Genomic DNA, 24,807 nt, shown 5'->3' with positions numbered 1-24,807 from the left:
ATTTTTAAGGAATTATTATCCCCAGAAAAGTGATCTGCCAATCGACTAACAACTGGGTTCCTACTCACTGCTAGGTTAAACAGCAGCGTGTTTGTGGAGTAAAGAAACTTGCCCAATGTTTCGCCTCGCTGGGAATCAAATCCAAGCCTCTCGCTTGTGAGGCGAGTGCTTTAACCACTGAGCTACACGACTCCTGTATTGGCAAAATGCAACAAAGAGATTCCTTTTTGTATCAGAAATCCAGAAAAGTAATGTATCGTATCTAAATTCCTTAGCGTTCTGTTGATGCTTATGGGATTTCTCTGATGCATTGTTTCTGCTCACATATTGGCCTCAATTTCTAAATCATACAAAACTCAGGTCCAAAACATGGCTCAGAGGCTGAAACTGAGACAAGTGACTGACCACAGGTAAAGCGTTCAAAATGATAACATTTCATGAAATTTCTCCCTGATGTTAAAATTTCAGAATATTATACTATGACATTTCTAAGATTCCAAGAAGTTTTAATTAAAAGAGATACGTGTTTTAAAAATACGCCAAATGAGTGTTTGATGAAAAAATGGCACAGAAAATGTTTTTTATTCAATTCTCCCATTATTTTAAAATTGTCGTTTAAATGAGGAATGAACAAATATTGCTGTTTAACAAATCTTTCCACTAACATTAACAGGCTGCCACTGCAGTCTTAATTAACCTATTGCTTTCTGGAATTGCTAGTCTGCCTATGTATGTATGTCTCTTTCTGTAGCTGTGTCATTTTCTGTATTTGTTATTTTCTGTTAACTGATTTGTAAGATTCTCAAGCAGAGAATCTAATGTATCATTGAAATGCATTTGTGTGGACTGGGGATGTTCTATTTGTTCCTGAAGTGAACAGATAAAATGCCACATTCTCACTTTAAGTCAGTTGCTTGACCTTTAGACCCATTCCTTTTCTCAATATGAGATTCTCGAGCTTTGAGCAATCAGTTGTTTCTTATACCAATACATTGCCAGTTCCCTCTTGGTACACGCTCTCATTGCTACCTTCTCCACAGCTGTTTGTCTATTGACAAACGGACAGCATGTTTTAATAGCTGGAGTGCCTGTTAGCCGCTATTGCTGCTCTGCATGATGGAAATTCAGCATTGTAACCTTTGCTGCACAGCAGCATATCATACATGCCTGTGAGCAGTTTGTTGGTGAGCGTCTGAGAGGTGAAATTTCGCTTCGAGGTAGAGGCGGGATAAAATGGGCTTTTCGCACCTGCTGATGTGAGATCCACGGAACAAGTGCTGAGGTCAATGTGGCTTTCCATCAATTGTATTTGGTGTCTGCTCATTGTACAAAAGTGAGCACATTGTAGCAAGTATAATGGATGCACTGATTTCACATTCAGAGTGTCTATAGGCCGTCTGTATTTCCAGAGTAATGTGAATTTGTACTCTGAGTGGTTAATGGTTGAAGTAATTACAGAACAAATTTTATGTGACTGTACAGTCATTATTCAGCTTTGTATTTATTATGCATTGACTTCATAGTTCTGCTGTATGTCATCTTCAGGCTTCTGTTTAAACACTTGAATGCTTCAGATTTGGAACTATTGTTAAGGTCAAGGCTTTATGGTTATTGATGAGGCTTCACGTTGTCAGTATCAGTTATTGGACACAGACGCCTATGTCTGTGATCGCCTGGCTACACTGTTCTTTGCAGGTGCTCCCATGGATTCATTGTTGATGTTCAGCAGCAGTAAGAGCAGAAAAAGAATCAGGGAAGTATAGAAAGAAAGGGTGGAGGAGAGCAGGGGAATAAAATAAACAGAAGTTGTTAAAAGGTAGGAGAAAAAATAAAGGACCCAGGAATTATCAGAAAGTAAAACGGAACTCACAAAAAGAAAGAACCAGAGAAACAGCAAGCAAGAAAATGATCAATTGGATTATAACGAGAAACAATAGTGATTCTCCCAAAAGAAATACCAGCGAAAGGAAACACCATCAGGAAGCAGACTGATTGACGACAAACCGGAAAACAAAAAACATTAAAACATAAAGAATTGACCAGAGAAAGGAGTTATTTTTCACATCAGACGTTTCACCTTTAATCATAATGAGGTATCATTGCACCGAGTTACGTAAAGAGGCAATAATGATATGGAACAGGAACCAGAACCAACAATAGAGTCAAAAGATAAAGCTTTGTTGGGTGAGCAGAAAGCAAGTTTGATGTGGTAATCCCCCAGAAAGAAAAGAATAGTGATCATAAAAAAGGGAAAAAAGTCAAAGGAGGACAAGAGCGAAGGAAAATTATGAGCTGCTAGAAATTGTATGAATACCGGAGTGTTTTAAAAGTGAAGCTCAACGAATGCTTCTATGAAAGAGTCTTATTCCATTTACGTATTTCATCTAATTTTGTGCATTCTTTGGGAATGCTAGTGCCTTCAGCACCGCATTCAAATACATCATCAAAATTGTACAAATGGAAAAGAAAGCTGAGTAAATTAAAGACACAAGAGAAGAGCCTAGAGGTTGCGTGAGATCTGCCCTTTAATTTTGGAATAGAAGGCTGACATTTTAATTCCGCAGATTTAATTTTTTTCCGAGCCTGATGTCTAAGGTAGCCTAGCATTAATCCAGCATTATTCAGGTCAAATCACACTTACTACTCTCTCCCCAAATAAAGAGCTTTCACATAACTTGTTTCTCGGGTTCCCTTTCCCAAGCGCTCTGAGACGCTACCCTGCTTGGAGGGTGCTATGTAAGTGCATGTTGTTGTTGTTTTTACAGTTTTAGATTAAAATTACAGAGATTTATTTTAAAGTGGTGGAGAAAAAGAAAGATAAAGATGTCAATGTTCTCAAAATGTCAGAGGGTGAGGATTAGCATTTGATCTTCCACTGAGATATTGGATGTTTAGAATTTATATCTGAAAAATAATAATAATAATAATCCTTGCATTTGATATAGCGCTTTTCACGTCAGGAGGACGTCCCAAAGCGCTTCACAGAATATACTGTAAAGTGAATTGACTGTATATTTGTAGCCGAACGCGACAGCCAATTGCGCACAGCAATGTCCCACAAACAGTCGTGGATTGAGTGAGCAAATTATTTTTTATATAAGAATATAGTATAGAATATTTATTAAACCTATTGAGGGAAGGCAAGAATCTGAGTTCCTCTCTTGTCTCAGATGATTAGACCATGGAATGCTCTGTCGGAAATGGCTTTTGATGCTAAGAACACAAGATGACTTAAATTAAATTTGAAAAGTATTTGAAAAGAAACAACATTAAAGGGTGTAATAAAGAATAGATAATTGGGATTAGAATAAATGGTGTAAAATTTGCAATGTCTCTTAACTTGTTCCTTGTGTTAAAAAGAATATTGGAGATGTGTTCCTAAGATTATAGTCTACGTCAAGATCCATAACTGTCCATGGTGGTCTTCCTGGACTCTGCTCCTACTCAACCTATTCTTCCCTTTGACCTGCCAGCATTCTAACAGATCTCACACCCTCACCCGATAAATTTGCCAAAATAGCATTGATCTCCCATAAAATCTTGCCAGATCTCAGTTAAAAATAACCATAGGAATCTGAATTGATATCGTTTCATTTTGGTGCATTATTTTAGACCCAAAATTGAATTTTAAAATAGGTGTTTCACTGAGAAGCTACCTTTGCGGAGGCCATGTGGTATTTATTGAATAACATCTGTCTTGAGCTTAATAATTTTTATTTATGTGTGCAAAGTAGAGATAAACACTTAAACTAACCAGGTCTGTGTTTCTAATCACCATGAGAAAAATTGACACTCAGGAAATATCTTCTAGTTTGTATTTCCGGATTCCTGGTTGTTCAGGAATACATTTCAAATGTATTAAAGCTTAGAGTACAAATGGCCTTTACAATAATAGGTTATGTTTCTCATTAGCAAATACTGCAATGGTTTCTGATGCATTAGCATTGTGATTAGAATTTCAGCCAGTAAATGCACAAAAGGGCATTGATCTTCCAATGTTATTAGTGAATAGAAATAGAACATGAACAGGGTAATGCTGCCCAACAAGACTGTCCTCAGACCCATTTGGAATGCTATTACACCCACAACTCACAGGTTCATTCAATACATAACCAAATAAAAAAGGACCCAGAGCAAATAAGCTCTATTAGTTCACAGAGAAGAGTAAAATATCCACCCCCAAATACTATTAAGATACCGTATTTGAAACCAGTGTATTTCTTAAAGATATAAAATGTGGAATGTGTAAAATCGTTAACTTCAGCCTTGTACCTCATTAACTGTTAGGAGTGTGAGGTTGACACCTGAATTCTGGCCACATCTTGCACAGAGGTGTCAGCATATTACAATCTATTTGATGATTGTGCAAATGCACACAGTTCATTACTAATTCTCATTAATCCTTTAAAGCAGTGTGATCCGTCACATTTGTGGCACCGCGCAAAACCATTGGGTGACTATGGAAAGATACAACACTGAATTAGGCAATTTAGTGTTAAATTTAACCAAATAATATTTGCAATGTATATGCATAGTGTACATTTTATACATGTATATGCGATTCATGCATTCAGCCAATTGGTATATAACAGTGCAGCCCATTATTACGTGCACTGTAACATACTGGTGATTTATTTATAATGCAAATGGGGCATGGATGCCATTTACTGCACATGAATGCAGGTAGCCGAATTACTTCCCAAATGTTGGCTAGCACTTGTCATACAAATAGCTGACTTTAGGACATTAGGTTGACAGGAATAATGTTGATAGAGATCTAATGATCTGGAAGTCAGCCATTTTAGCTTCTAATGTGTAAAATGAAGGTTGACATTTGGGTCATCAGGTCACCTCTGACATCACTTCCTAGATTGTGGAGCGCGACTGCTTGCATGCACAGAGAAACGGGTTAAAGGGCCTTGTTGGGTGTCAGCTTGACTCAGTAGTTAATACTCCTGAATCTGAGTTAGCATGTTGTGGGTTCAAGTTCCACGTCAGGACTTTGAACTCAAGTGCAGGGGATGCCCTGCTTTGTCAGAGGTGCTATCCTTTGGATGAAACGTTAAACCAAGGTGCCTTCGGCCTGTTCAGGATGTTAAATATCCCATGACAGGATTTGAAAAGAGAAGAGAGTTTCTTCCGATTTCCTGGCCAACAATCCCCTATATTAAATTGGTTACCTAATTCATAGCTGTTTGTGGGATATTGCTGTGTGCAGATTGGCTGCTGTGTTCACCTACAAAATTCGCAGTAACTTTACACTACATCTGCGAATGCTTTGAGACATTCTCTCTATGTGAAGGGTCTATATCACATACAATTATTATTATTAATATATTATTATAAGACATTTTGAGATTTTAATGAGCTTAACTACTACTTTATAACAAAGCTCCCACTGCGAGCTATCTCAACACATTTGCTGTAAAAAAAAGAATGAAGGTTAAATGTTAAAAATCTGAAATAAAATAGAACTACTCATAGTGCAGCACCTGAAAGAAAAAAAAATTAACATTTCGTCACAACTGAAGTGATTGTGGGAGAGCCTGTGTATAGGATAGAGGCAAGAGAAGACAAGAAAACAAAAGGCAAATCTTAGAAATGATTACATCACAAGACAGCTGATGGGCCATTAATAGTGAACTGTAAATCAGTGTCTTTTTTCCGAGACACCCTTCATGTCTCAAGTCTGAAGATCGATTTAACATTTTTAAATCTTAGGACGTCCTCCCGACGTGAAAGGCGCTATACAAATGTAATTTTGTTGTTGTTGTTATCTGCCTCCATTGTTTTCCCACATTATTCTCAGGCTTCCTTCCACTTCCCCTTCTTTTTCACTGAGTTGTGTTGAATATTCACAATTGGTACCTTCTGAAATCAAGTTAAAGAACATCAATTCAAAAGTAAGGTTGTATCTAAGAAGTTAATCCTTAACCCAAAATGCTTCATGAACAGAGTAAATCTAGACTCAAGTGGAATTTCTCCCCTGTGTTAATACTTCTGTTGGAAAACGTAGCTGAATGAAATGCTAATTATGGATTAGTGCACAGGTGTGAGACAACCTAACTCTTATTTTAGTCTCACCCTAACTAACTGCAATTCTTAAAATTCTTCATAATAGCTGTGCCCAGAAACTGGCTGTGACATTGGGCTGCCAGTTAGGATACCTCCTTATCTATTTTTTTCTTTAGTTAACCTGGTATCTCATTAACGGCAGTCTACTGCAGCCCGCAAATCAGAGTATTGTAGGTGCTCCACAAATAATGGTATGACCAGTTTCTACTGTGAATTAGTGTGACTGTATTTTTGTAGGCGAATATGACAGCTAATTGGCACACATCAATGTGCTGTAAACAGCCATGAAATGAATGATTAATCTTATCTGGAGGATTGCTGCCAGGATATTGGGAGAAACTTTCTTTACTTTTCAAATGGAGCAGTTGGGATTTTTAACATCCATCTGAACGGACAGAAAGAATTTCAGTTTAACATCACATCTGCAAAAACAGAACCCCCCAAAATGCTGCACACCCACAGTACTATTTTGGACTGTCAGACTGAACTATATGGGTTCTATGTCCATGGAACATGAGGCTTGAACCCAAAACATTCTAAGGGAGAGGCAAGAGTACTACAAACTGAAAGTTGACACCTCAATCAATATTAACTAACAACTTAAGTATACCACACATTATGTTTTTCTAATACAATATAAAAATTACAAAATTACATTTGTATAGCACCTTTCGTGTTGGGAGAACGTCCCAAAGCGCTGTCTAAAATACTAAAATTTTAGACAGATGCTAAAGTATTGAATTGTAATAACATGAAACATGTGTATTTGGTTGCACATTCAAGACGGCAGGAATAATGTGTAAGAATATTGTAGTTGACAGGCACAATGTTCATGAAACGTGTTTGACAAACCAGTTTTCTGTGTTTGCTAAACACTAAATTATGTTGAAAGCCATAAATTATGTTGAATCAGATCATTCAATCTTGAAGCATGCATCATATCACTGTTGTGCTAACTTCATAACTAGAAGACAGCACGTTGATAGCCACAGACATGTACCTTAATAGGTAGAAATAGATTTAGGGGAATACCTGTACCTAGGTATTTAAGATAGGTAGGTAACTCATATGTTCTTCTTCCCTGAATCCTTATTGTGTTAAATCAAAATGCATCACACCAAACACTTCACTTTACGGTATATCATGTGATGCGCTTTGGAATGTTCTTACATGAAAAGTGCTATACCAAGTGTAAGAATTATTACTATTATTATTATTATGTGGATTCATTATAGAACTCATTCTTTCCAAGGATCTCAAAATTTCTCATCTTCCTCAGTCCTGCCATAGCCTGCGATAATATGGTCATCTGAGTCCAATTAGGGCAAATGGGAAAAATCCCTACCACCAGTTATTGGTCCTCTCCTTCATTAATATCGCCTCTGAGTTAATTGTTACAACAGACTTTTATCAGACTTCCAAAAAGGCCATATTTGAGAGAATTCAGGTTATCTCTTCAAGTATGAAGAAAATAATGCAGTGTATTAATTTTTTGCTTTCCATTCAGTTTGTAATAAATGGAACTGTAATTTGCTGTCACGTTGTTGTTGCACTTCATTTTCAGAAATAAAACAAGTTTAATTTCAAGGTTACTGTTAAGCTTTTAGCACTGTTAAAGCACTCGCTTTGCAAGTGAGAGACCTAAGTTCAATTCCAGGCAGGGCGAAACCTTGGGCAAGTTTCCTTACTCCACACGCCTAATAATAATCCCTCCAAAACCAAAAACAATAATAAAATTGGTCATTTTCAATCTACGACTGTTTGTGGGACATTGCTGGGCGCAATTGGCTGCCGCGTTCGCCCACAAATATACAGTCAATTCACTTTACAGTGTGTTCTGTGAAGCGCTTTGGGACGTCCTCCCGACGTGAAAAGCGCTATATCAAATGCAAGGATTATTATTATTATTATTTGTCTTTTTACCCAGTTTATTCAATTAACAGAAAGTCCTGTTCTTCCCTTACTGTGAAAGGCATTTACGTCATGCAGTATGGATTTGTTCTTAGGTAGATTCATACACTCAGTCTCTTTATTTGGGACTGGAACAATTTTGGTTCAAGAGATCAAATTCGATACCATCGACAACTATCCTCCTCTACTGCCTCTCCTCTCACCTCAACTTTCAAGGTTCTGTCCTTGAATGGCTCAGGTCTTATCTCTCACACCGACTCCAATTTGTCTCGGGCAATGGTTTCTCTTCCAGCCCCCACACAGTTTTGTGTGGTGTTCCTCAGGGCTCTATCATCAGTCCCCTCCTCTTCAATCTCTAAATGCTCCCCCTTGGTGACATCATCCGCAGATATAGGGTCAACTTCCACATGTACTCGGATGACACCCAACTCTTATTTGTTTGCCTCCACACTCGATTCAAGGACAACTGACGTCCTAACAGACTGTCTGTCTGACATCAAGTCCTGGATGAGAGCCAATTTTCTACAGCTGAATATCAGCAAGACTGAAGGCTTCCTAATTGCCTTGCACCAGTGCCTCAGCACCCCAGGCACTGGTAGCATCAGCATCCACGGTTGCACACTCCACCTCACCAAGCCAGTTAGAAACCTGGCATCTTGTTCGACCCTCAGCTGTCCTTTTTTCTCCATGTCCGTGCCATGACCCGCTCTGCCTTCCCCCACCTCCGCAACATTGCCTGACTCTGCCACTGCCTCAGCCCTCTGGCGGTCGAAATCATTATACACGCATTCGTCACCTCAAGGCTCGACTACGGAACCTCTCTCCTTGTTGGCCTTCCCAATTCTTCCCTCCCAAGTTGCAGATCATCCAGAACTCTGCAGCTCGTGTCCTCTCCCACACCAGTCTCGGTGATGCCATCAACCCCACCCTCGCCCGGTTCCACTGACTCCCCATTCCCTCAGTGGATAGAATTCAAAATCCTTGTCCTCACTTTCAAGGCCCTCCGTGGCCTTGCCCTCTCCTACATCTCTGACCTGCTGACCCCCTATCAACTTGTCCGCTTCCTCTGCTTAGCAGGCTCCAGCCTGCTCCAGGTCTCCCGCTCGACCCGCCCTACCGTCGGCGGGTCCAATTTTGTGTCTTTCTATCTCTGTCTCTCAACCGGCCAGCCAGCCAGCAGTTAGGTATTTGACTGTGCAGAAACGCATCACGATGAGAGTAAGAGTATCCACAGTGGACAAGAGTTCAACATATGTATTGCATTGCATTGTATCAAATTGACCATGATTAGCCTCAAGGTGCTTTGGTATATTCGATGCTCTACACACTGCTGTGAAGTCATAAGATTTAGATTTTAGACTAATTTTCTCATATGGTGAGTTTCTGATACCCAGCTAAGTTGCTAATCTTATCTCTCTGTGGTGAAAAGGCCCACCAGAGTTTCCACAGAATTATTAATAGTCTGGGAACAAGTTATTTTCAGGGGAAAAAAACCCCAAAACAATTTGGTTGACCATGAATAATTCTCCATATATCTTTGTGTTGTCAGATTTTTAGTTGATGCAGTTCAGGAATTTACAAGAATGATACTGCCTAATAATAATCCCTCCAAAACAAAACAATAATAAATTTTCATTCCACGACTGTTTGTCGGACACTGATGTGTGCAATTGGCTGCCACGTTTCGCCCACAAATATACGGTCAATTCACCTTACAGACTATTCTGTGAAGCGCTTTGAGACGTCGAGAAGACGTGAAAAGCACTATATCAAAAGCAAGGATTATTATTATTGCACATAGAAATTTCCTTGCATTGTGAGACATAGTTGTGTGCAATTGGCTGCCATGTTTTGCCCCCAAAATATACAGTCAATTCACTTTACAATATATATTGTGAAGCATTTTGAGATGTCTCAATGACACGATAAGGCGCTACATCAAATGCAAGGATTATTAATATTATTAAATGTTTTTATTCAGCAAGGCAAGAGCACAGTTGTTCCATTTGATACACCTTCTAGTCAAGAATATTTATTGATAGAAGTAAGTAGAGATTTTGCTCCATTCATGAGCTGTGGATTCTTAAAAAAAATTTCAATTGCAATGCAAGCTCAATGACCTTGTATCCTTTTATCCCATTCTCCAGCACATCAATCAGTTGTTAAGCTCTCATAAAATACCTTTGAATGGATTAATGTAAAAATGGATGTCTCAACTGACTTCATCAGCACATATGGTTACAGCGATAGAATTTCCCTGGTGTCTGTAGATGGCTAATAAAATCTACTTAGGTTTTCTTGCTGTAAATTACTGTGCTTTACGGGCTTTCAATGCAAAAGCTTCACATGTCAAAATGTTAATAATTTAGTGTCACTGGAATAATGAATTCTTGATAAGACCAAATTTTGAACAAGTTTTTTTGTTTGTTAATTTGCTCATTTATCGGTCTATAATGTTAGCTCCAAGTGATTACTTTCACACGAGGTGCAGAAATCCTGGGCTGAAATTTATGAGGTGTGATGCGGTAATTATCACATCACTGAGAAATACAGTTGAGGCAAGATTAAAGACTATTTGCAAGTGTGGTTTTCACTGCACCTCCCAACTTTGGCACAATGATTGGACCAGAAGCCAGCTTGTGGTCTGCATTCAAGTTGTCAACAATGGGTCATCTTCATTCAGAGACTCGATGCAAAAGTATGCGAGATGCTATCACATGAGAAGGGCCTACATAAATGCAAGTAGTTGTAGTTAAATTTTCAGAGGTAAATAACTTTTGAAACAGGTTGCCAAGAAGGAGGATTGAGGCCAAGATATTGGACTAATTTGAAAGCAGCTTGATGCTGTGATGGTTGGATGGGTGTTCTTGAAGGATGAGTTTGGATGAGTCGAAGGGCCTTCTTCAACTAAACCAATGTCGTGATCTTTTGATCTGAGTGCTGGTTTGTGGGATACCAGCCTGTTTATCAGGCTGCAATCCCATGACCTAGCTTTTAAAATGCTGTCAAGTCCAATAGCTGGGTAACATTGGAGAAAAGTCAGAAATTATGCGTATAGATCATCAAAAAACAATAATAAATTGGTCATTTTCAATCTATGACTGTTTGTGGGACATTGCTGTGCGCAATTGGCTGCCGCATTCGCCCACAAATATACAATCATTCACTCTACAGTGTGTTCTGTGAAGCGCTTTAGGACGTCCTCCCGATGTGAAAAGCGCTATATCAAATGCAAGGATTATTATTATTATTATTATTCTGTGAAGCGCTTTGGGAGGTCTAGAAGACTTGAAAAGCGCTACATCAAATGCAAGGATTATTATTATTATTATCATTAATTATTTGTTAGTTTTCCTGCATTTATTAACATATAATAATTTTCACCAGTGTTCTTAGGCTCTTCTGATAACCATGTCTATTAGTAATATGTCTGTCGATGTTAAAACACTGTTATTGTAAATCCCAACCATCTGTGAGATCTGAAGTAAAAGCTAACTTACAATCTTGTAGTTGTTGCTAAGGCAACACACCTTTGGGTTCCACAAGTTCTGAAGCTATCAGTGGGGTTGAAAATGTGTTCTTCAGAAAACGGCATTGAAGATACTGAAGAAATGTGCCTCAGATGTAAAGTGTTTCTCATCCATGGTGTCCCATGTACAGCTGCTCCAAGGATTCGTGCGTCAGCGGTATGATGTTCACAGTAGTCTTTGCAAGAGGCTCCCTTTAGACCCCCAAAAATCCACTTCATCTTAATGAATCCTAAGTAAGATCATTATGTCTTAAAAATTTTAATTGTTTAGAAATCTTAATTTCAGTCTGTGTTTGGAAGCTGTTCTTTTTAACCGGCTTATAAATAAAGACTGAATTTAAGAATGTTCTACAATTCTGCATGATCTTAAGTTTTAAGACAAAATGATCTTATAGGTTTAGACTAGGAAGAATTTTGAATCCTTTATGTCCCAAGGTGCTTTTTGTAATATTGAGACATTATTACTCTACCATTTCTGAATTTTGACATCTGTTCCACTGAATGAAGGATGTATCAGGTAAAGTCTTTAAAAAGACTCCACGCTGATGTCAGTGCCTGTACCTGTATGCAGACTGTCTGGCTTTCATTTCAGCTTCATTTTTCATAACTTAAGAGTATGCTTAAGAGTATCCAAGCCAAACTGTGAGTTCCATATATCCCACCCATACATGGAAATTCCCGTGTATTGCAATGTAATGAGCACTCTCTCTCCCTGGGGGGACACAGCAGAGAGTATCAGGCTGAGCTAAAACATGGGGATCTCAGAGTGTGCATTGGGAGTATTATTGCCATTGAAAGCATTGTCTGGCAGCTTTCTCCCTGCTTTTCCAGTTAGACCAACCTACTCATTTGGATTTTAGCTTATAGTGTTAATAGGTGCTGAGTGAGAAGACTGGTGACTGGTCTGCCCCTCAAGGACCTATCGATGAGCCAGGCCGACAGGACTGTTACTAGGAGCCCGCTTGGCTAAGAAACCAAACTACAAGGACCGCCACAGTGGGCTGACTCGATTCTGACATTCCCATTGCCAAACATGTCAGTTGGAGCCAGTTCAGCTCCAAGGAGACCCTGCTTACTTCCCCACAAGGAGGATAGTCACTAGTTGGTCATTTGGCATCCGACAAGCCCAGGTTTGATCCCTCACTAAATGGAGAGCAGACATCAGGAACCTCCTGGTGAGCAGCATGTCTCAGTATATGTGTTAGAGCATTGCTGCTACCTTCCTGTGTGGACACAGAGGAAGATGGTGGCAAAGCTCTCATGCATTTCATGCTATGTTGAGGACTCTGGGTTATCTTCTTACAAATAAGATAGAATCCACTGATATTCAAACCCCACAAGATCACAAGAGAAGCTCAGATGAAGATAACCCTGATTTTATCCGTCCAGAATACTCACTCTGCCACCTTCCCACCAAACCATTGAGCTTTGTTAAAAAAAGATTTTAGTGTACTGGCTTCAATTACTTTTCCTGGTAACCTGTTCTAGTCATTAATTACTTTCTGGGCAATTGCACTTTGCAACTCTAGGTGTTAATATAGTTGTATTTTCCTCTGCCAAAGAAATACTTCCTGGTGTCTGTCCTGAAATTGCTCTTTGTAACTCTAAACTTGTGTCCACTTATTCTGCTGTCTCAATGCATTGAAAATAATTGTTCTGCCCTTACTTTCTCAATTCCATTTGAAATGTAATATACCTCTATAAGATCATGTCTGAGATATCTCCTTTCAAGACTGAAGAGCTCAAGCTTGTCTAATCATTACTCAAAGCTCATTCCTCTAACACTAAGGATCATTCTCATTGATAGTTTAGTGATTGTACAGTCCTAGTCCATCCTTCAGCAGTGGAATACACGTAATTATTAACACTAACTGCAAACATTTATAACCTGCTGGTCGCCAGTACCACCTGGTATGTTGTCATGTTGTCGTTTCAGTAGGATCACCCACATATAGAAGCTTGTCTCAAAAGCCAAGAAAAAGGAACAAAATATGTTACTGAATAATTGAGTTGTCAGTATGTTTTAAAACTTTTATCATAAATCTAAAACTAAACAATTCATATCTGTAGAACAATCTTTATAATGTCAAAATAAGGGTACATTGAGAAAAGTTGTCAGTCTTTAGACGAACTCATGGTGATCACAAGATTAGTTTGGATGATTTGATTTCATCCTTTTAGAATAGCTGACCAACCAAACGTTCATCACAGCATCAAGCTGTTTCTGAATGAGTCCAGTGTCCTGACCTCAACTATCCTTCCTGATAACTGTTCCAGCTGTTAATTGGCGTCTGTGTAAAGAAATACTTCCTAATATCTGTCTTGAAATTGGCCTTTGCAACTCAAAATCTGTGACTTCTTGTTCTGCTGTCCTGGCATCTTGTAAACAGCAATCAGTAGGTTGTGAAGGGTAGTTTAGTGAAGAGCTCTTAGATGCTTATCATACCAAATCAGTTATAAAGGCATTGCATGATTCACTTAATTGTGGGAAAAGGACAAAAAGCACTCTTAAATCTGTTGGGGTTCAATGTTTATTTCTAAATGTTAAACTCACTCCTTACTACATGTTAATTTTCTTTCTTTGCAGGACAGCTTTCCCTCACGTTTTGGAGGAATTCATTTTGTGAATCAGCCCTGGTACATTCATGCTCTTTATACTGTCATTAGGCCCTTCCTTAAAGAGAAGACCAGGAAAAGGGTGAGACAAATATGTTTACCAACATTTTTGACAAACACTTGTACATCCTCTGCTCTAGACACTGAGAGCCATTTAGTAATGTTCTGTTTCCCTAGGTTTTCTGTGGGATGTAGTTTGAGACAGTTCTGAACACAGAAACAAAATAACCTGAATTTACAGAAATACATTTTGTTCAGTCTATTTTGTTTTTATTGCAATGTCAAATATTGGGAATTATTTATTCTAACAAACATTGATGGTTTCCACTGAGCTTGCTAGTCTGCAGATTGTGACAGCGCTGATTAGTGAGTCCCTGGATTTACTCTTATTTAATTTTGTTGAGTTAAGCTAACCAGCCAACCTACTCCATCGGTCTGCAACTCCATGTTTTAACTTCAAGCTCAATCATTTGCAACAGAGAATATTGGAGGAGACGAAAGGGGGGAAATCAAGCTCATAGCCAGGTGATAATCTGTGACCTGGGTTCGATTCACGGCAGGGTGATACCTTGGGCAAGTTTCCTTACTCCACACCCCTGATAATAATCCCTCAAGAAAAAAATAATAATTTGTTCAACAACAACAACAACAACAAGATTCTATTTATAGAGCGCCTTTCACGTCGGGAGGATGTCCCAAGGCGCTGTACAGTTGGGTCAGGACCCGAGCAGGGGGGAAATGGTCAGGGTGAGGGGAGGGAAGGGAGGGAGCGAGGAGGGGGTAGAGAGTCGAAAGGGGAGCTGAAGGCACGGTCAAAGAGAAAGGTCTTGAGACCGGCCTTGAAGGAGGAAAGGGAGGAGGCAAGGCAAAGGCACTGGGGGATAGAGTTCCAGAGCTTAGGGGCTGAGAGGCTGAAGGGCGGTTGGGGCGGGGGATGTGGAGCAGACCGGAGCCAGAGGAACGGAGGGTATGGGCAGGTAAGTAGGGGGATAGTAGGTCAGAGTGGTAGGAGGGAGCAAGGCCGTGAATGGCCTTGTAGGTGAGGATGAGGATCTTGAATTCGAATCCACAATCCACAACTGTTCGTGGGACACTGCTGTGCCCAATTGGTTGCTGCGTTTCAGCCACAAAAATACAGTCGATTTAATTTACAGTATATTTTGTGAAAAGCACTATATCAAATGCAAGAATTATTATTATCATAGAATCATAGAATCGTACAGCACAAAAAGAGGCCATTCGGCCCATTGAGTTTCTGCCGGCTCTTCGAATAGAGGATTTAATGTCAATCCCACTCCCTAGCCTTTTCCCCATAACCCTGCAAACCCATTCTCTTCAAATACCCGTCCACCGCGTTTTTAAAAGTAGTTATTGAATCGGCCTCGACCACCCTTTCAGGCAATGCGTTCCAGATTCGAACAACTCTCTGCGTGAAAAAATTTCTTCTCACCTCCCCTCTGCTTCTTTTAGAAACTATTTTGAATCTGTGACCTCGAGTCACCGACACACCCACCAGTGGAAACAGTTTTTCCCTTTCTAACCTATCAAATCCCCTCATGATTTTGAAGACCTCTATTATGTCTCCTCGTAACCTTCTCTGCTCCAATGAGAATAATCCCAGCCTCTCTAGCCTTTCCTCATAATCAAGGCCCCTCATTCCTGGTACCATTCTTGTAAATCTCCTCTGCACCCTTTCCAATGCATTAACATCCTTCCTCTAGTGTGGTGCCCAGAACTGGGCGCAGTATTCTAACTGAGGCCTAACCAGTGTTTTATATAGGTTAATCATAACCTCCTGACTCTTCTACTCTATGCCCCTATTTATAAAGCCTAGTATCCCATATGGCCTTTTTACAGCTTTATCTACCTGTCCTGCCACCTTCAAGGATTCATTTACCTGCACCCCCAGGTCTCTCTGTTCTTTTACCCACCCTTAAGATTGTATTACCAGCCTATATTGCCTCCCCTCATTCTTTCTACCAAAATGCATTACCTCGCATTACTCCACATTGAAACTCATCTGCCATGTGTCTGCCCATTTTACCATTCTGTCTATGTCTTCCTGCAGTTGGCTACTATCCTTCTCATTGTTTACCACCCCACCTAACTTTGTCTCATCCGCAAACTTGGAAATGATGCTTGCTATACCCAACTTCAGATCATTTATGTATATTAAGAAGAGCAGTGGTCCTAATACCGATCCCTGGGGGACGCCACTGTACACTTCCCTCCAGTCAGAAAAGCAGCCGTTCACCACAACTTTCTGCTTTCTGTCTCCCAGTCAGTTCTGGATCCATACTGCCACTCTCCATTAACCCATATTCTTCTAAGTGAAGATTTATTCTGTCCCGGATTATAGTCTCCAGGAGTTTCCCCACTACTGATGTTAGGCTGACTGGCCTGTAGTTCCTAGGTTTATCCTTCTGTCTCTTTTTGTACAGGGGAGTCACATTGGCCATTCTCCAGTCCTCTGGCACCACTCAACAAAGATTGAACAATTGTAGCCAAAGCCTCTGTTATTTGTACCCGTGCCTCCCATAGTAATCTTGGTTGCATCCCGTCCGAACCGGGCGACTTATCTACCTTCAGCGTAGTCAACTTTTTCAGTACTTCCTCTCTGTTTATACATATCCTATCCATTTCCTCTACCCTCTCCTCTGATACTGCAGCATTTGGTGCATCTACTTCTTTTGTGAAGACAGATGCAAAGTACTCATTCAGCACATCAGCCATGCCCTCTGCCTACACAATAAGATTTCCCCCTTGGTCCTTAATTGGCCCCACATTACCTTTGACTAGCCTTTTATTCTTGATATGCTTGTAAAATATTTTAGAATTCCCTTTAATGTTATCTGCTAACGTTTTTTCGAATAATCTTTTTGCCCCTCTTATTTCCTTTTTCAAACCTCTTCTGCACTTCCTATATTCTATATGGTTGTCTTCTGTATCTTGGGTTTGACACCTGTCATACGTCTCCTTTTTCTGCTTCATTCTAGATACATTTTCCTTCGTCATCCAGGGAGGTTTCGAAGCTCTACTTTTCCCTTTTGTGGGAATGTATTTATTCTGTCCCCGAGCTATCTCATCCTTGAAGACTTCCCACTGCTCTTTAGTTGTTTTACCTGCCAATCTTTCTTTCCAGTCCACCTTGGCTAGGTCCCTTTTTAACTCACTGAAATTTGCTCTCTTCCAGTTGAATATCTTCACCTTAGATGGTTCCTTGTCTCTTTCCATATGCACTCTGAATCTAATGATGTTATGATCACTATTGCCCAGATGCTCTCCCACTGAAACCTGCTCCACTTGCCCTACTTCATTCCCCAGAACTAGAGCTAGCACTGCTTCCTTCCTTGTTAGGCTGGAAATGTACTGATCAAGAAAGTTGTCCTGTATGCATTTTAGGAATATTTCCCCCTCCTTGCCCTATTGCGCTGTTGTTTTGCCAGTCTATAAAAATTATAAATTAGAGCAAACATTTTCTATAGCATATTAATTGTCACATTAACCCTCAAAATCCTATCCTTTTTGAATGGTCATACACCCTCCATCAGGTGCTTTAGATTCAGCTAAGTCCTAAATATGGACTGTTCTAAATACTGTGGGAGAAAATAACTTGTTATTTTGCATTTGTTAGAGAATTTATAGAACCTGGAATTTGTTGCTTATAATGGGATTTTCCTACCAGAAGCACACACAGTAAGAGTAGTAAATTTATGATGAAGTGTGGAATGACCCCCGGGTAATGCAGCAGGTTAGATATTGCCCTTTTACAACCCTGCATGAACTAGTTTGTAATCCAGCCCAGACTGGGAACAGGAGTCTCCTCTCTGATGACTCTACAGAGTCCTATCTGTGTTTTTGGTTGCATTGTTAACCTTTGCTGTGAACCTTGGCACACCACACAACAGCAACAATGTGCACTTACATAGCGCCCTTCACATAGGAGAATGTCTTAAAAACTTTAACAGAGATGGAATGAGAGCTGAACAAGTTTGGAGATACGGGGTAGGCAGGCGGTGGCTGAAGGTAGTCAAAACAATTGTTTTTTAGGTAGTTTTTGAAAGCAGGGAGGGAGAGAAGGCATTAGGATTCAGGGAGAGAAATCCAGAAAATAGGGTCAATGTGATTGAAAGCTAGCCACAGATGGTGAGGGAAAATGGATGGGGAACATGAATTGGAGGGAGAAGATGAGTGAGTACAGTTGAGTTGGAGGGAGAAGATGAGTGAGTACAGTTGAGTTGGAGGGAGAAGATGAATGAGTACAGTTGACCTCGGACCACCTTGAGAATGATCCAGAGTAACAGATTGGAAACTGTTTAATTTACCAGGCACTTCCATCCCGCACGTTGGTGAGCAAATCTTTGTTTTAAACAAAAAATGACAGATTCTAATACTGCCAGAGATTATTATTAGTGAAATGATGCATTGAGTTATAATTACATACTCTTTTTGGCAGTCTAATATTTCTGTGCTTATCGCTCCACTATCTTTTTAGATATTTATGCATGGAAATAATCTAAACAGCCTTCATCAGCTCATTCACCCAGAGATCCTGCCTTCAGAATTCGGGGGGATGCTGCCGCCTTATGATATGGGAACTTGGGCGAGAGCTCTGCTGGAACATGACTATGATGACGACAATGAATATGTCAGCGATTCCTATAATATGTCTTTCAAGGATGTTAAAAAGAGCCTGTCTCCCAAATCCATGAAAAGGTGTGTACTCGTCTTTCTGTGTAATGGACCCAGAATTCCACTGAGTCTCAGTTGGTAAGGCTACAATGCAACCATGTTATAGCACAACTTCGCTTGGAATGCAATTGATTCCATTCATTGCTGCACATGCGCAAACCAGGAAGTGATGTTGGAAGGGACTTAAGGATCTGGAAGTTAGCTATTTTAGCTTTCTGCTTGAAGAAATGGCCAGCTTCAAGTTTATTGGGTCCCCAACAAAATCACTTCCTGCTTTGTGCATTCACAGAAAACAAGAAGTGACATTGGTGGTGAACTGATGACCAGAAGTTGGCCATTTTATCATTTAACTGGTGCATAGGAGATAAGTTTATCAGATGCACATTATGCACAGTAAAACCCACTGTCATACCGTTATATCACAGATTGGGATTTTATAGATATCTAAATACTGTGTTATAACAGGACTGTACTGTATGTTTTTAAAGTTTAAGCATTGTGGAAATTTCTTAAGTTTGCTCTTAATTTGAAAGATCATTTTCCACAACTCTTAAAAAGAACTGACTTAAAGAACTTAAGACTGAAATTTAAGAATTTTACACAATTCTGCGTGATAGGAAGCTTGCGAAGTAAAAAAAACTCTGCAGTACTCATTCTGTTTCATTTGGTAAATGTAATGAAGGAGCTGATGTGTGCTGTGTTCACTATTTAGCTAATTCCTTAATGGTAATGGTATCCTCCTGGGAGAGAAGATATACAAAATCTCTTTGGCTCCTTGGAGCGGCTCCAGGGTGACATGCCTTTGCTACAGAATGTCTCTCGTCTGGTTCCTCATTCAGATGGGCCCACAATACTCTTGGGCACAGCTGATGACAGACCAGCCAGCCGAGCTCATTGGCAGGACATGGAGAGGCAAACCAATCATTGGAGACAGGGATTCTTCCTACTAAACCCCCTGTTAACCTGCAAACCAAAACCCTGATGGTTAGGGTCGTCCTAAGTGAACAATCAGTGGGAAACTTTCCAGACAGTGCTATCAATGGCAAGCTGTGCGGTTTTAGCCAGATAAACTCCAGCAGTACCCCACGTACACTCTGGGATCCCCAAGCCTTGACCCTCGGCAGCCTGCACTTAAGATATTTTTGGAATTTAGGTACGCAAGATGCATCCCTCCTGAGAGAGTGTGAATTCCATTCCAGACACGGGTATTTTTCCATGTGTAGATGGCATAATGGAGAAATCTCAGTCTGAATTGCATTGTGTTGGGTTTCCACCTGTGTTAGGTGCCTAACATCAAAACAAAAATAGTAGATGAAATATTCTATTTATAATTCAATCCAGCATTTTCTGTTGAAGTACAAGTTAGTAATATTAGTACTACAAAAATGTTTCTAGTTTTCAGATACTTGTAACATGTTTCAGTATGAATCAGCTTCCACAGATGTTTTTTACAGTCTCTACACTTGACAATCATTACTAAAAAGCACTTTGAGATGTTATAACTTAATTAAGCAGTATAAAAATGCTAATTCTGCCTTTTAAAAGACCGGTAATTATTTCATATCCAGCTTTTTTTTTCTTGTTGGCCTTGTCTCCCTTAGTACCTTCAAAATGTGACAAAGATGGATACAAATTTGCTGCTGGTTTCCTGTAACAATGCTGAGCGAGGGAAAAATATCCATTAAAACTAGAACATTTTCTTCCCACATTGCATTTATTGTAAACATTACTCATTAATCATGCAAATATATAGTTGTATGCTGCTCGTAACCAACTCAGAGACTAGGTGTGTGGCATTTATATCATCAACACCTGTCCATTCCATTACTAATGTATTACAGTTTTTGGAGCTCTCAACTACAGTAGAACCCTCATTAATAGTTTTGGGTGGGGGAACTATAAAATTCAGCTTCCTGCCTTACAATAGACCACGATCATTTCCATATTACTGCTTATATGACCAGTGACATCATTGTGCAAGTGGGAAGCTGGCCGGTCCACACACTCACATCAAGCACAGGTCCACAGGGCACCCGCCTTATAAGTGAACCAGCATTAACATTAACAGCATTAACAGGGGAAACAGGGTTCTATTCTACCAGTGCTTCTTTCATAAACATAATCTGTCCCACTGTATAATACCAATTTGCCCTCACAACTGATTTTTCTCCCAATTACAAGTATCTGGCATTGACAACATTTAATGTATCTGACTTTCACCAAACACAAAACATAGAGTATTTGATCATTTTGATATGATCAACCTCATAGCTCTCCTCTGCACTATCTCCATGACTTAGGTAGCTCACTTTTGTTCTTGCCAAGCTTTACTGTATGCAATAAATATTATAATAATAAGCCTTGTATTTAATATAACACTTCATTATGTTGACAAATATCTCTAAAGGATGTACTGTAAAGTAATAATAATAAACAAAAGCAGAAGTCACTGGGAACACTCAGCAGGTCAGGCAGCATCTATGGAGAAAGGAAAGTGAGTCAACGTTTCGGGTCCACAACCCTTTGTCAGAATTCAGTTAATTTCAGATTTCCAGGATCTACACTATTTTGTGTTTGATAATAATCCTTGCATTTGATATAGCGCCTTATTACTTCTTCGAGAAACTCAAAGCGCTTCACAGAATATACTGTAAAGTGTAGTGACTTTACCTATAGGCATATTCTGTAGCCAATTGGCACACAGCAAGTCCCATGAACAGGCATTAAATGCATGACCATTTTTTATTGGGAGGAATGTTGTTAGGACAGATTTCTTTCTCTTTTTGAATAGTGTCATGGAATCTTTAACAGGCAGACAAGGTCTTAATTTAACATTTAAGCCAAATGACGCAGCTCCAACAATACAGCACTCCCCACCACCATACTGGAGATCAGCCAAGAGTATGAGCTCAAAGTCCTGATGTTGGGATTGAAGCAACAATTTACTGACTCAGATGCTACCAACTGAGCTCTGGAGATATGAACTCCACTGTACATGTCAACCCCAAGCCAGGTAAAGCATGGCTAGATATAGAATGAAGCTTCATCTGCTCTCCAGTATCTTCCAGTAACAAAGGAACTGAGTTTTGTATTTGTTCATGTTAGCAACAATGTAGACATGTAAAGATGCATTGTAAGTAAATAATGCAGACAGGGGAATGACCTGGCTTTTCGTTACTCTCACATATTAATGTGACTCTGAACGAAAAGATATATGAGGGCACTGCAGCCATTTTTATGAAAGGAGAGGGTGGGAGGGGGCAGAAATATGCAGCCACCTATCTAACTCAGTCAGTCGCTAACTGGGATTGAGTAAGAATAGAGATTCCAAGAATATGATAATTATTTGTTCACCTAGAAAATATATCAGCCAGTACACTTTTCAGTGAATTCTGTGAAGCACTTTGGGATACCCTCCCAATGTCAATGGTGCTATATCAACCACCAGGATTATTATTATTATCATCATCAGTGGTAATAGTTTTATATTAAATGGTGTCTTTTTTCATCGCATAACTATCCTTCCTTTAATGAGTATTATTAAAATCACACCACTACTGATGCATGATCCGATGTGAAAGGCGCTATACAAATGTAATTTTGTATTGTATTGTATGATGACTTATTAACAGAAAACAGCCAGGATAAGAAAATTATGTTCAGTTCGTTTAACTCGACTTTTAGGCCAACATTCATGAACTATTCTGACTCTTTTCAGTTCTCTCTCCTGTTTGGATGTTTAGCATTTATTCTCCTTTGAGTCACAAATCCATTCATGTGTTTCTTCTGAATGCTTCAGTACATTCATATTGACAGGCGAGATTCTATTCCATATGTTAAACCTCAGAAAGTGAAGCAGTTGGTAAATCAGTTGCCTAATACGTTCTGTGATTTAGATTTCTGGTTCTGCTCCTGTACCGTCCAGCTCTTATTTGCTTCTCAAAATATCCCGCTTTCTCATTCAGAACAGATTAAACTCCTTGACCATCTGTTTTCCTTGTACAGGCTTTTTACTATCCTTTTTCTTAATCTGATTCTGATAATTCATAGGATCATTTGAAATTTGTTTCCATCTGTTCAGTTTCAGAGGGCTTTTTACTGATGTTGCTCAGTGCTTTGTCTGACTCTTAAACTATGCAATAGGCTCTAAAATTATGATGTATGATGGTTATTTAAGCCTGAAATATTAACTTTTGGACAAAAGGCAACTGGTATTTTGATGGTACAAGAAGAATGAAAAAGATTGATGGGGAAAAGTTCTACCTGGAACTCGGACTCTATTTTGAAGTAAATTTTCTGTAGATATTAAAATAAATTATGAGAAATAAATGGCTTCAAAATTAAAGATGTATTAAGAATTCACCAAGGTGTGGACAGTTTGAAATGCTATGCTATTAGAGTTACTCTAAACCCAGGGGGAATTTCTCCCCATAAAAGTGTTAGTAGATAGAAATTGTACATATTGTTTTAAAACATAAGCTTGCAATGCATTGATATTAGTAACAGAAGTCAAAGGAATGCAGAATCACAATCAAGTACACACCTCATCCTTTCTTGACTCAAAATATTGGGATAGAAATTCTGTATGAAGTCTAGATTTACTCTGTTTTCTTAGCATTGCACAGCATCCAGGGCCTTGTGATGTCCTCCTGATGTGAAAGGCTCTATACAAATGTAATTTTGTATTGCATCCAGAATTTGGCAAATTGTTAAATTCTGTCCTAATTTTGAAGTTGGTTTCCTGTTGTTCTTACAAACATAAACAGTCATCAGCTTTGCTTAGTTGTTAGCATTCTCACCTCTGAGTCAGGCAGTTGTGGGTTCAAGGCCCATGTCGGAACTTGGAGCTCACACAGTGAAAGCTGAAACTCCAATGCAGTGCTGAGATGTTAAACCGAAGTCCTGTCATTCAAAATCCAATGGCACTATTTGAAAGCAAAAGGAGTTTCCAGGGCAACAATGATTAGATTAATTAATTAATCATTCATTTCATGTCGGTTTATGGGTCATTGCTGTGCTCAAATCTGCTGTGTTCACCTACACATGCAGTCACTTTATAGTAAATCCTGGGAAGCGCTTTGAGACATTTCAATGATGTGATAAGGCTCTACAATGTGTTATAAATGGGCTACAATAATAATAATCAAAAAAGATTATTAGTACAATCTTACAACTTGCAGAAAACCAGTTTCAAAATTGGTATTTGTATTTGTAAGATTCTATTGAAGAATTTGTTTAATTCTGGATGGTTTAAAATGCTAAGAAAATTGAAAAAGTATAGACCCAGGTGGAATTTTTACCCCTTTATTTCTTTGATTTTCAATGCAGGTCCCAATCAGTCGTTGAACCTGGAGTGTTGAAACACATAGAGAAAGATGACGAGAATACTCAGCCGTTGCTTTCTCTGGATTGACAGCTCCCAGACGGCACATTCATCATGAAAAAGAAGAGAAGGCCAGAGTGCTTACTGCTCTAATGTAAGCTATGATGGTGACATGTAACTTTGTATGAACATTGCAAACTAGAACTAGGCTGTAATATTTGCAAATCCATCCTTGCCTGCCTGTTTGGATGGTAACCGTCAGTGAATGATGTCTTTACTCAGCAAGTGGAAGTGCCAACTTTATTGTAAATACATTTTCTTATCATTGCTGGAAAATGTTCCGCATCCACAGGATTAGCGAGAAACCAATGTAAAATAATAGTGGAAATATTTTCTGAGCCAGCGTGTTTAAATGTAGTGAAATCTGTACATAATGGGTAATGGTATCTGTTTAATATTTTCTTGTCATGAACAGCCCCTTTCCTTAATTAAGTGTTTGGGGAGAAAAGTAGCCTTTCCCCATGCAAAGGGTTAATCATGCAAACTTTTGTCAGTTTCGTTGTTTTATGCAGTGCTGTGATAATGTTAATTTCCCCACAGTTTTGTATGATAGAAAGGCTTATTTGGATACTTTTAGTGGCACGGTGATGTATTGGAATAT

The 24,807-nt window shown here is 39.3% G+C and overlaps 1 protein-coding gene across 1 annotated transcript in view; it reads left to right on the top strand.

Annotated features, from left to right (window-relative positions):
* clvs2 (clavesin 2) overlaps nucleotides 1-24,546 on the top strand; it is a 35,048-nt gene extending 10,502 nt beyond the window's left edge. Inside the window, exons 3-5 of the mRNA XM_007899294.2 lie at nucleotides 14,103-14,213; nucleotides 18,627-18,847; nucleotides 24,152-24,546. Of these exons, the coding sequence (XP_007897485.2) occupies nucleotides 14,103-14,213; nucleotides 18,627-18,847; nucleotides 24,152-24,236 (417 nt within the window). The 3' untranslated portion in view covers nucleotides 24,237-24,546. The remainder of the gene's footprint in view (nucleotides 1-14,102; nucleotides 14,214-18,626; nucleotides 18,848-24,151) is intronic.
* Nucleotides 24,547-24,807: the final 261 nt, after the last annotated feature.

The sequence above is a fragment of the Callorhinchus milii genome, unplaced genomic scaffold (genome assembly GCF_018977255.1).
Source record: "Callorhinchus milii isolate IMCB2004 unplaced genomic scaffold, IMCB_Cmil_1.0 Scaffold3, whole genome shotgun sequence".
Classification (NCBI taxonomy): Eukaryota; Metazoa; Chordata; class Chondrichthyes; order Chimaeriformes; family Callorhinchidae; genus Callorhinchus; species Callorhinchus milii.
This window is presented reverse-complemented; position numbering and strand designations above follow the sequence as displayed.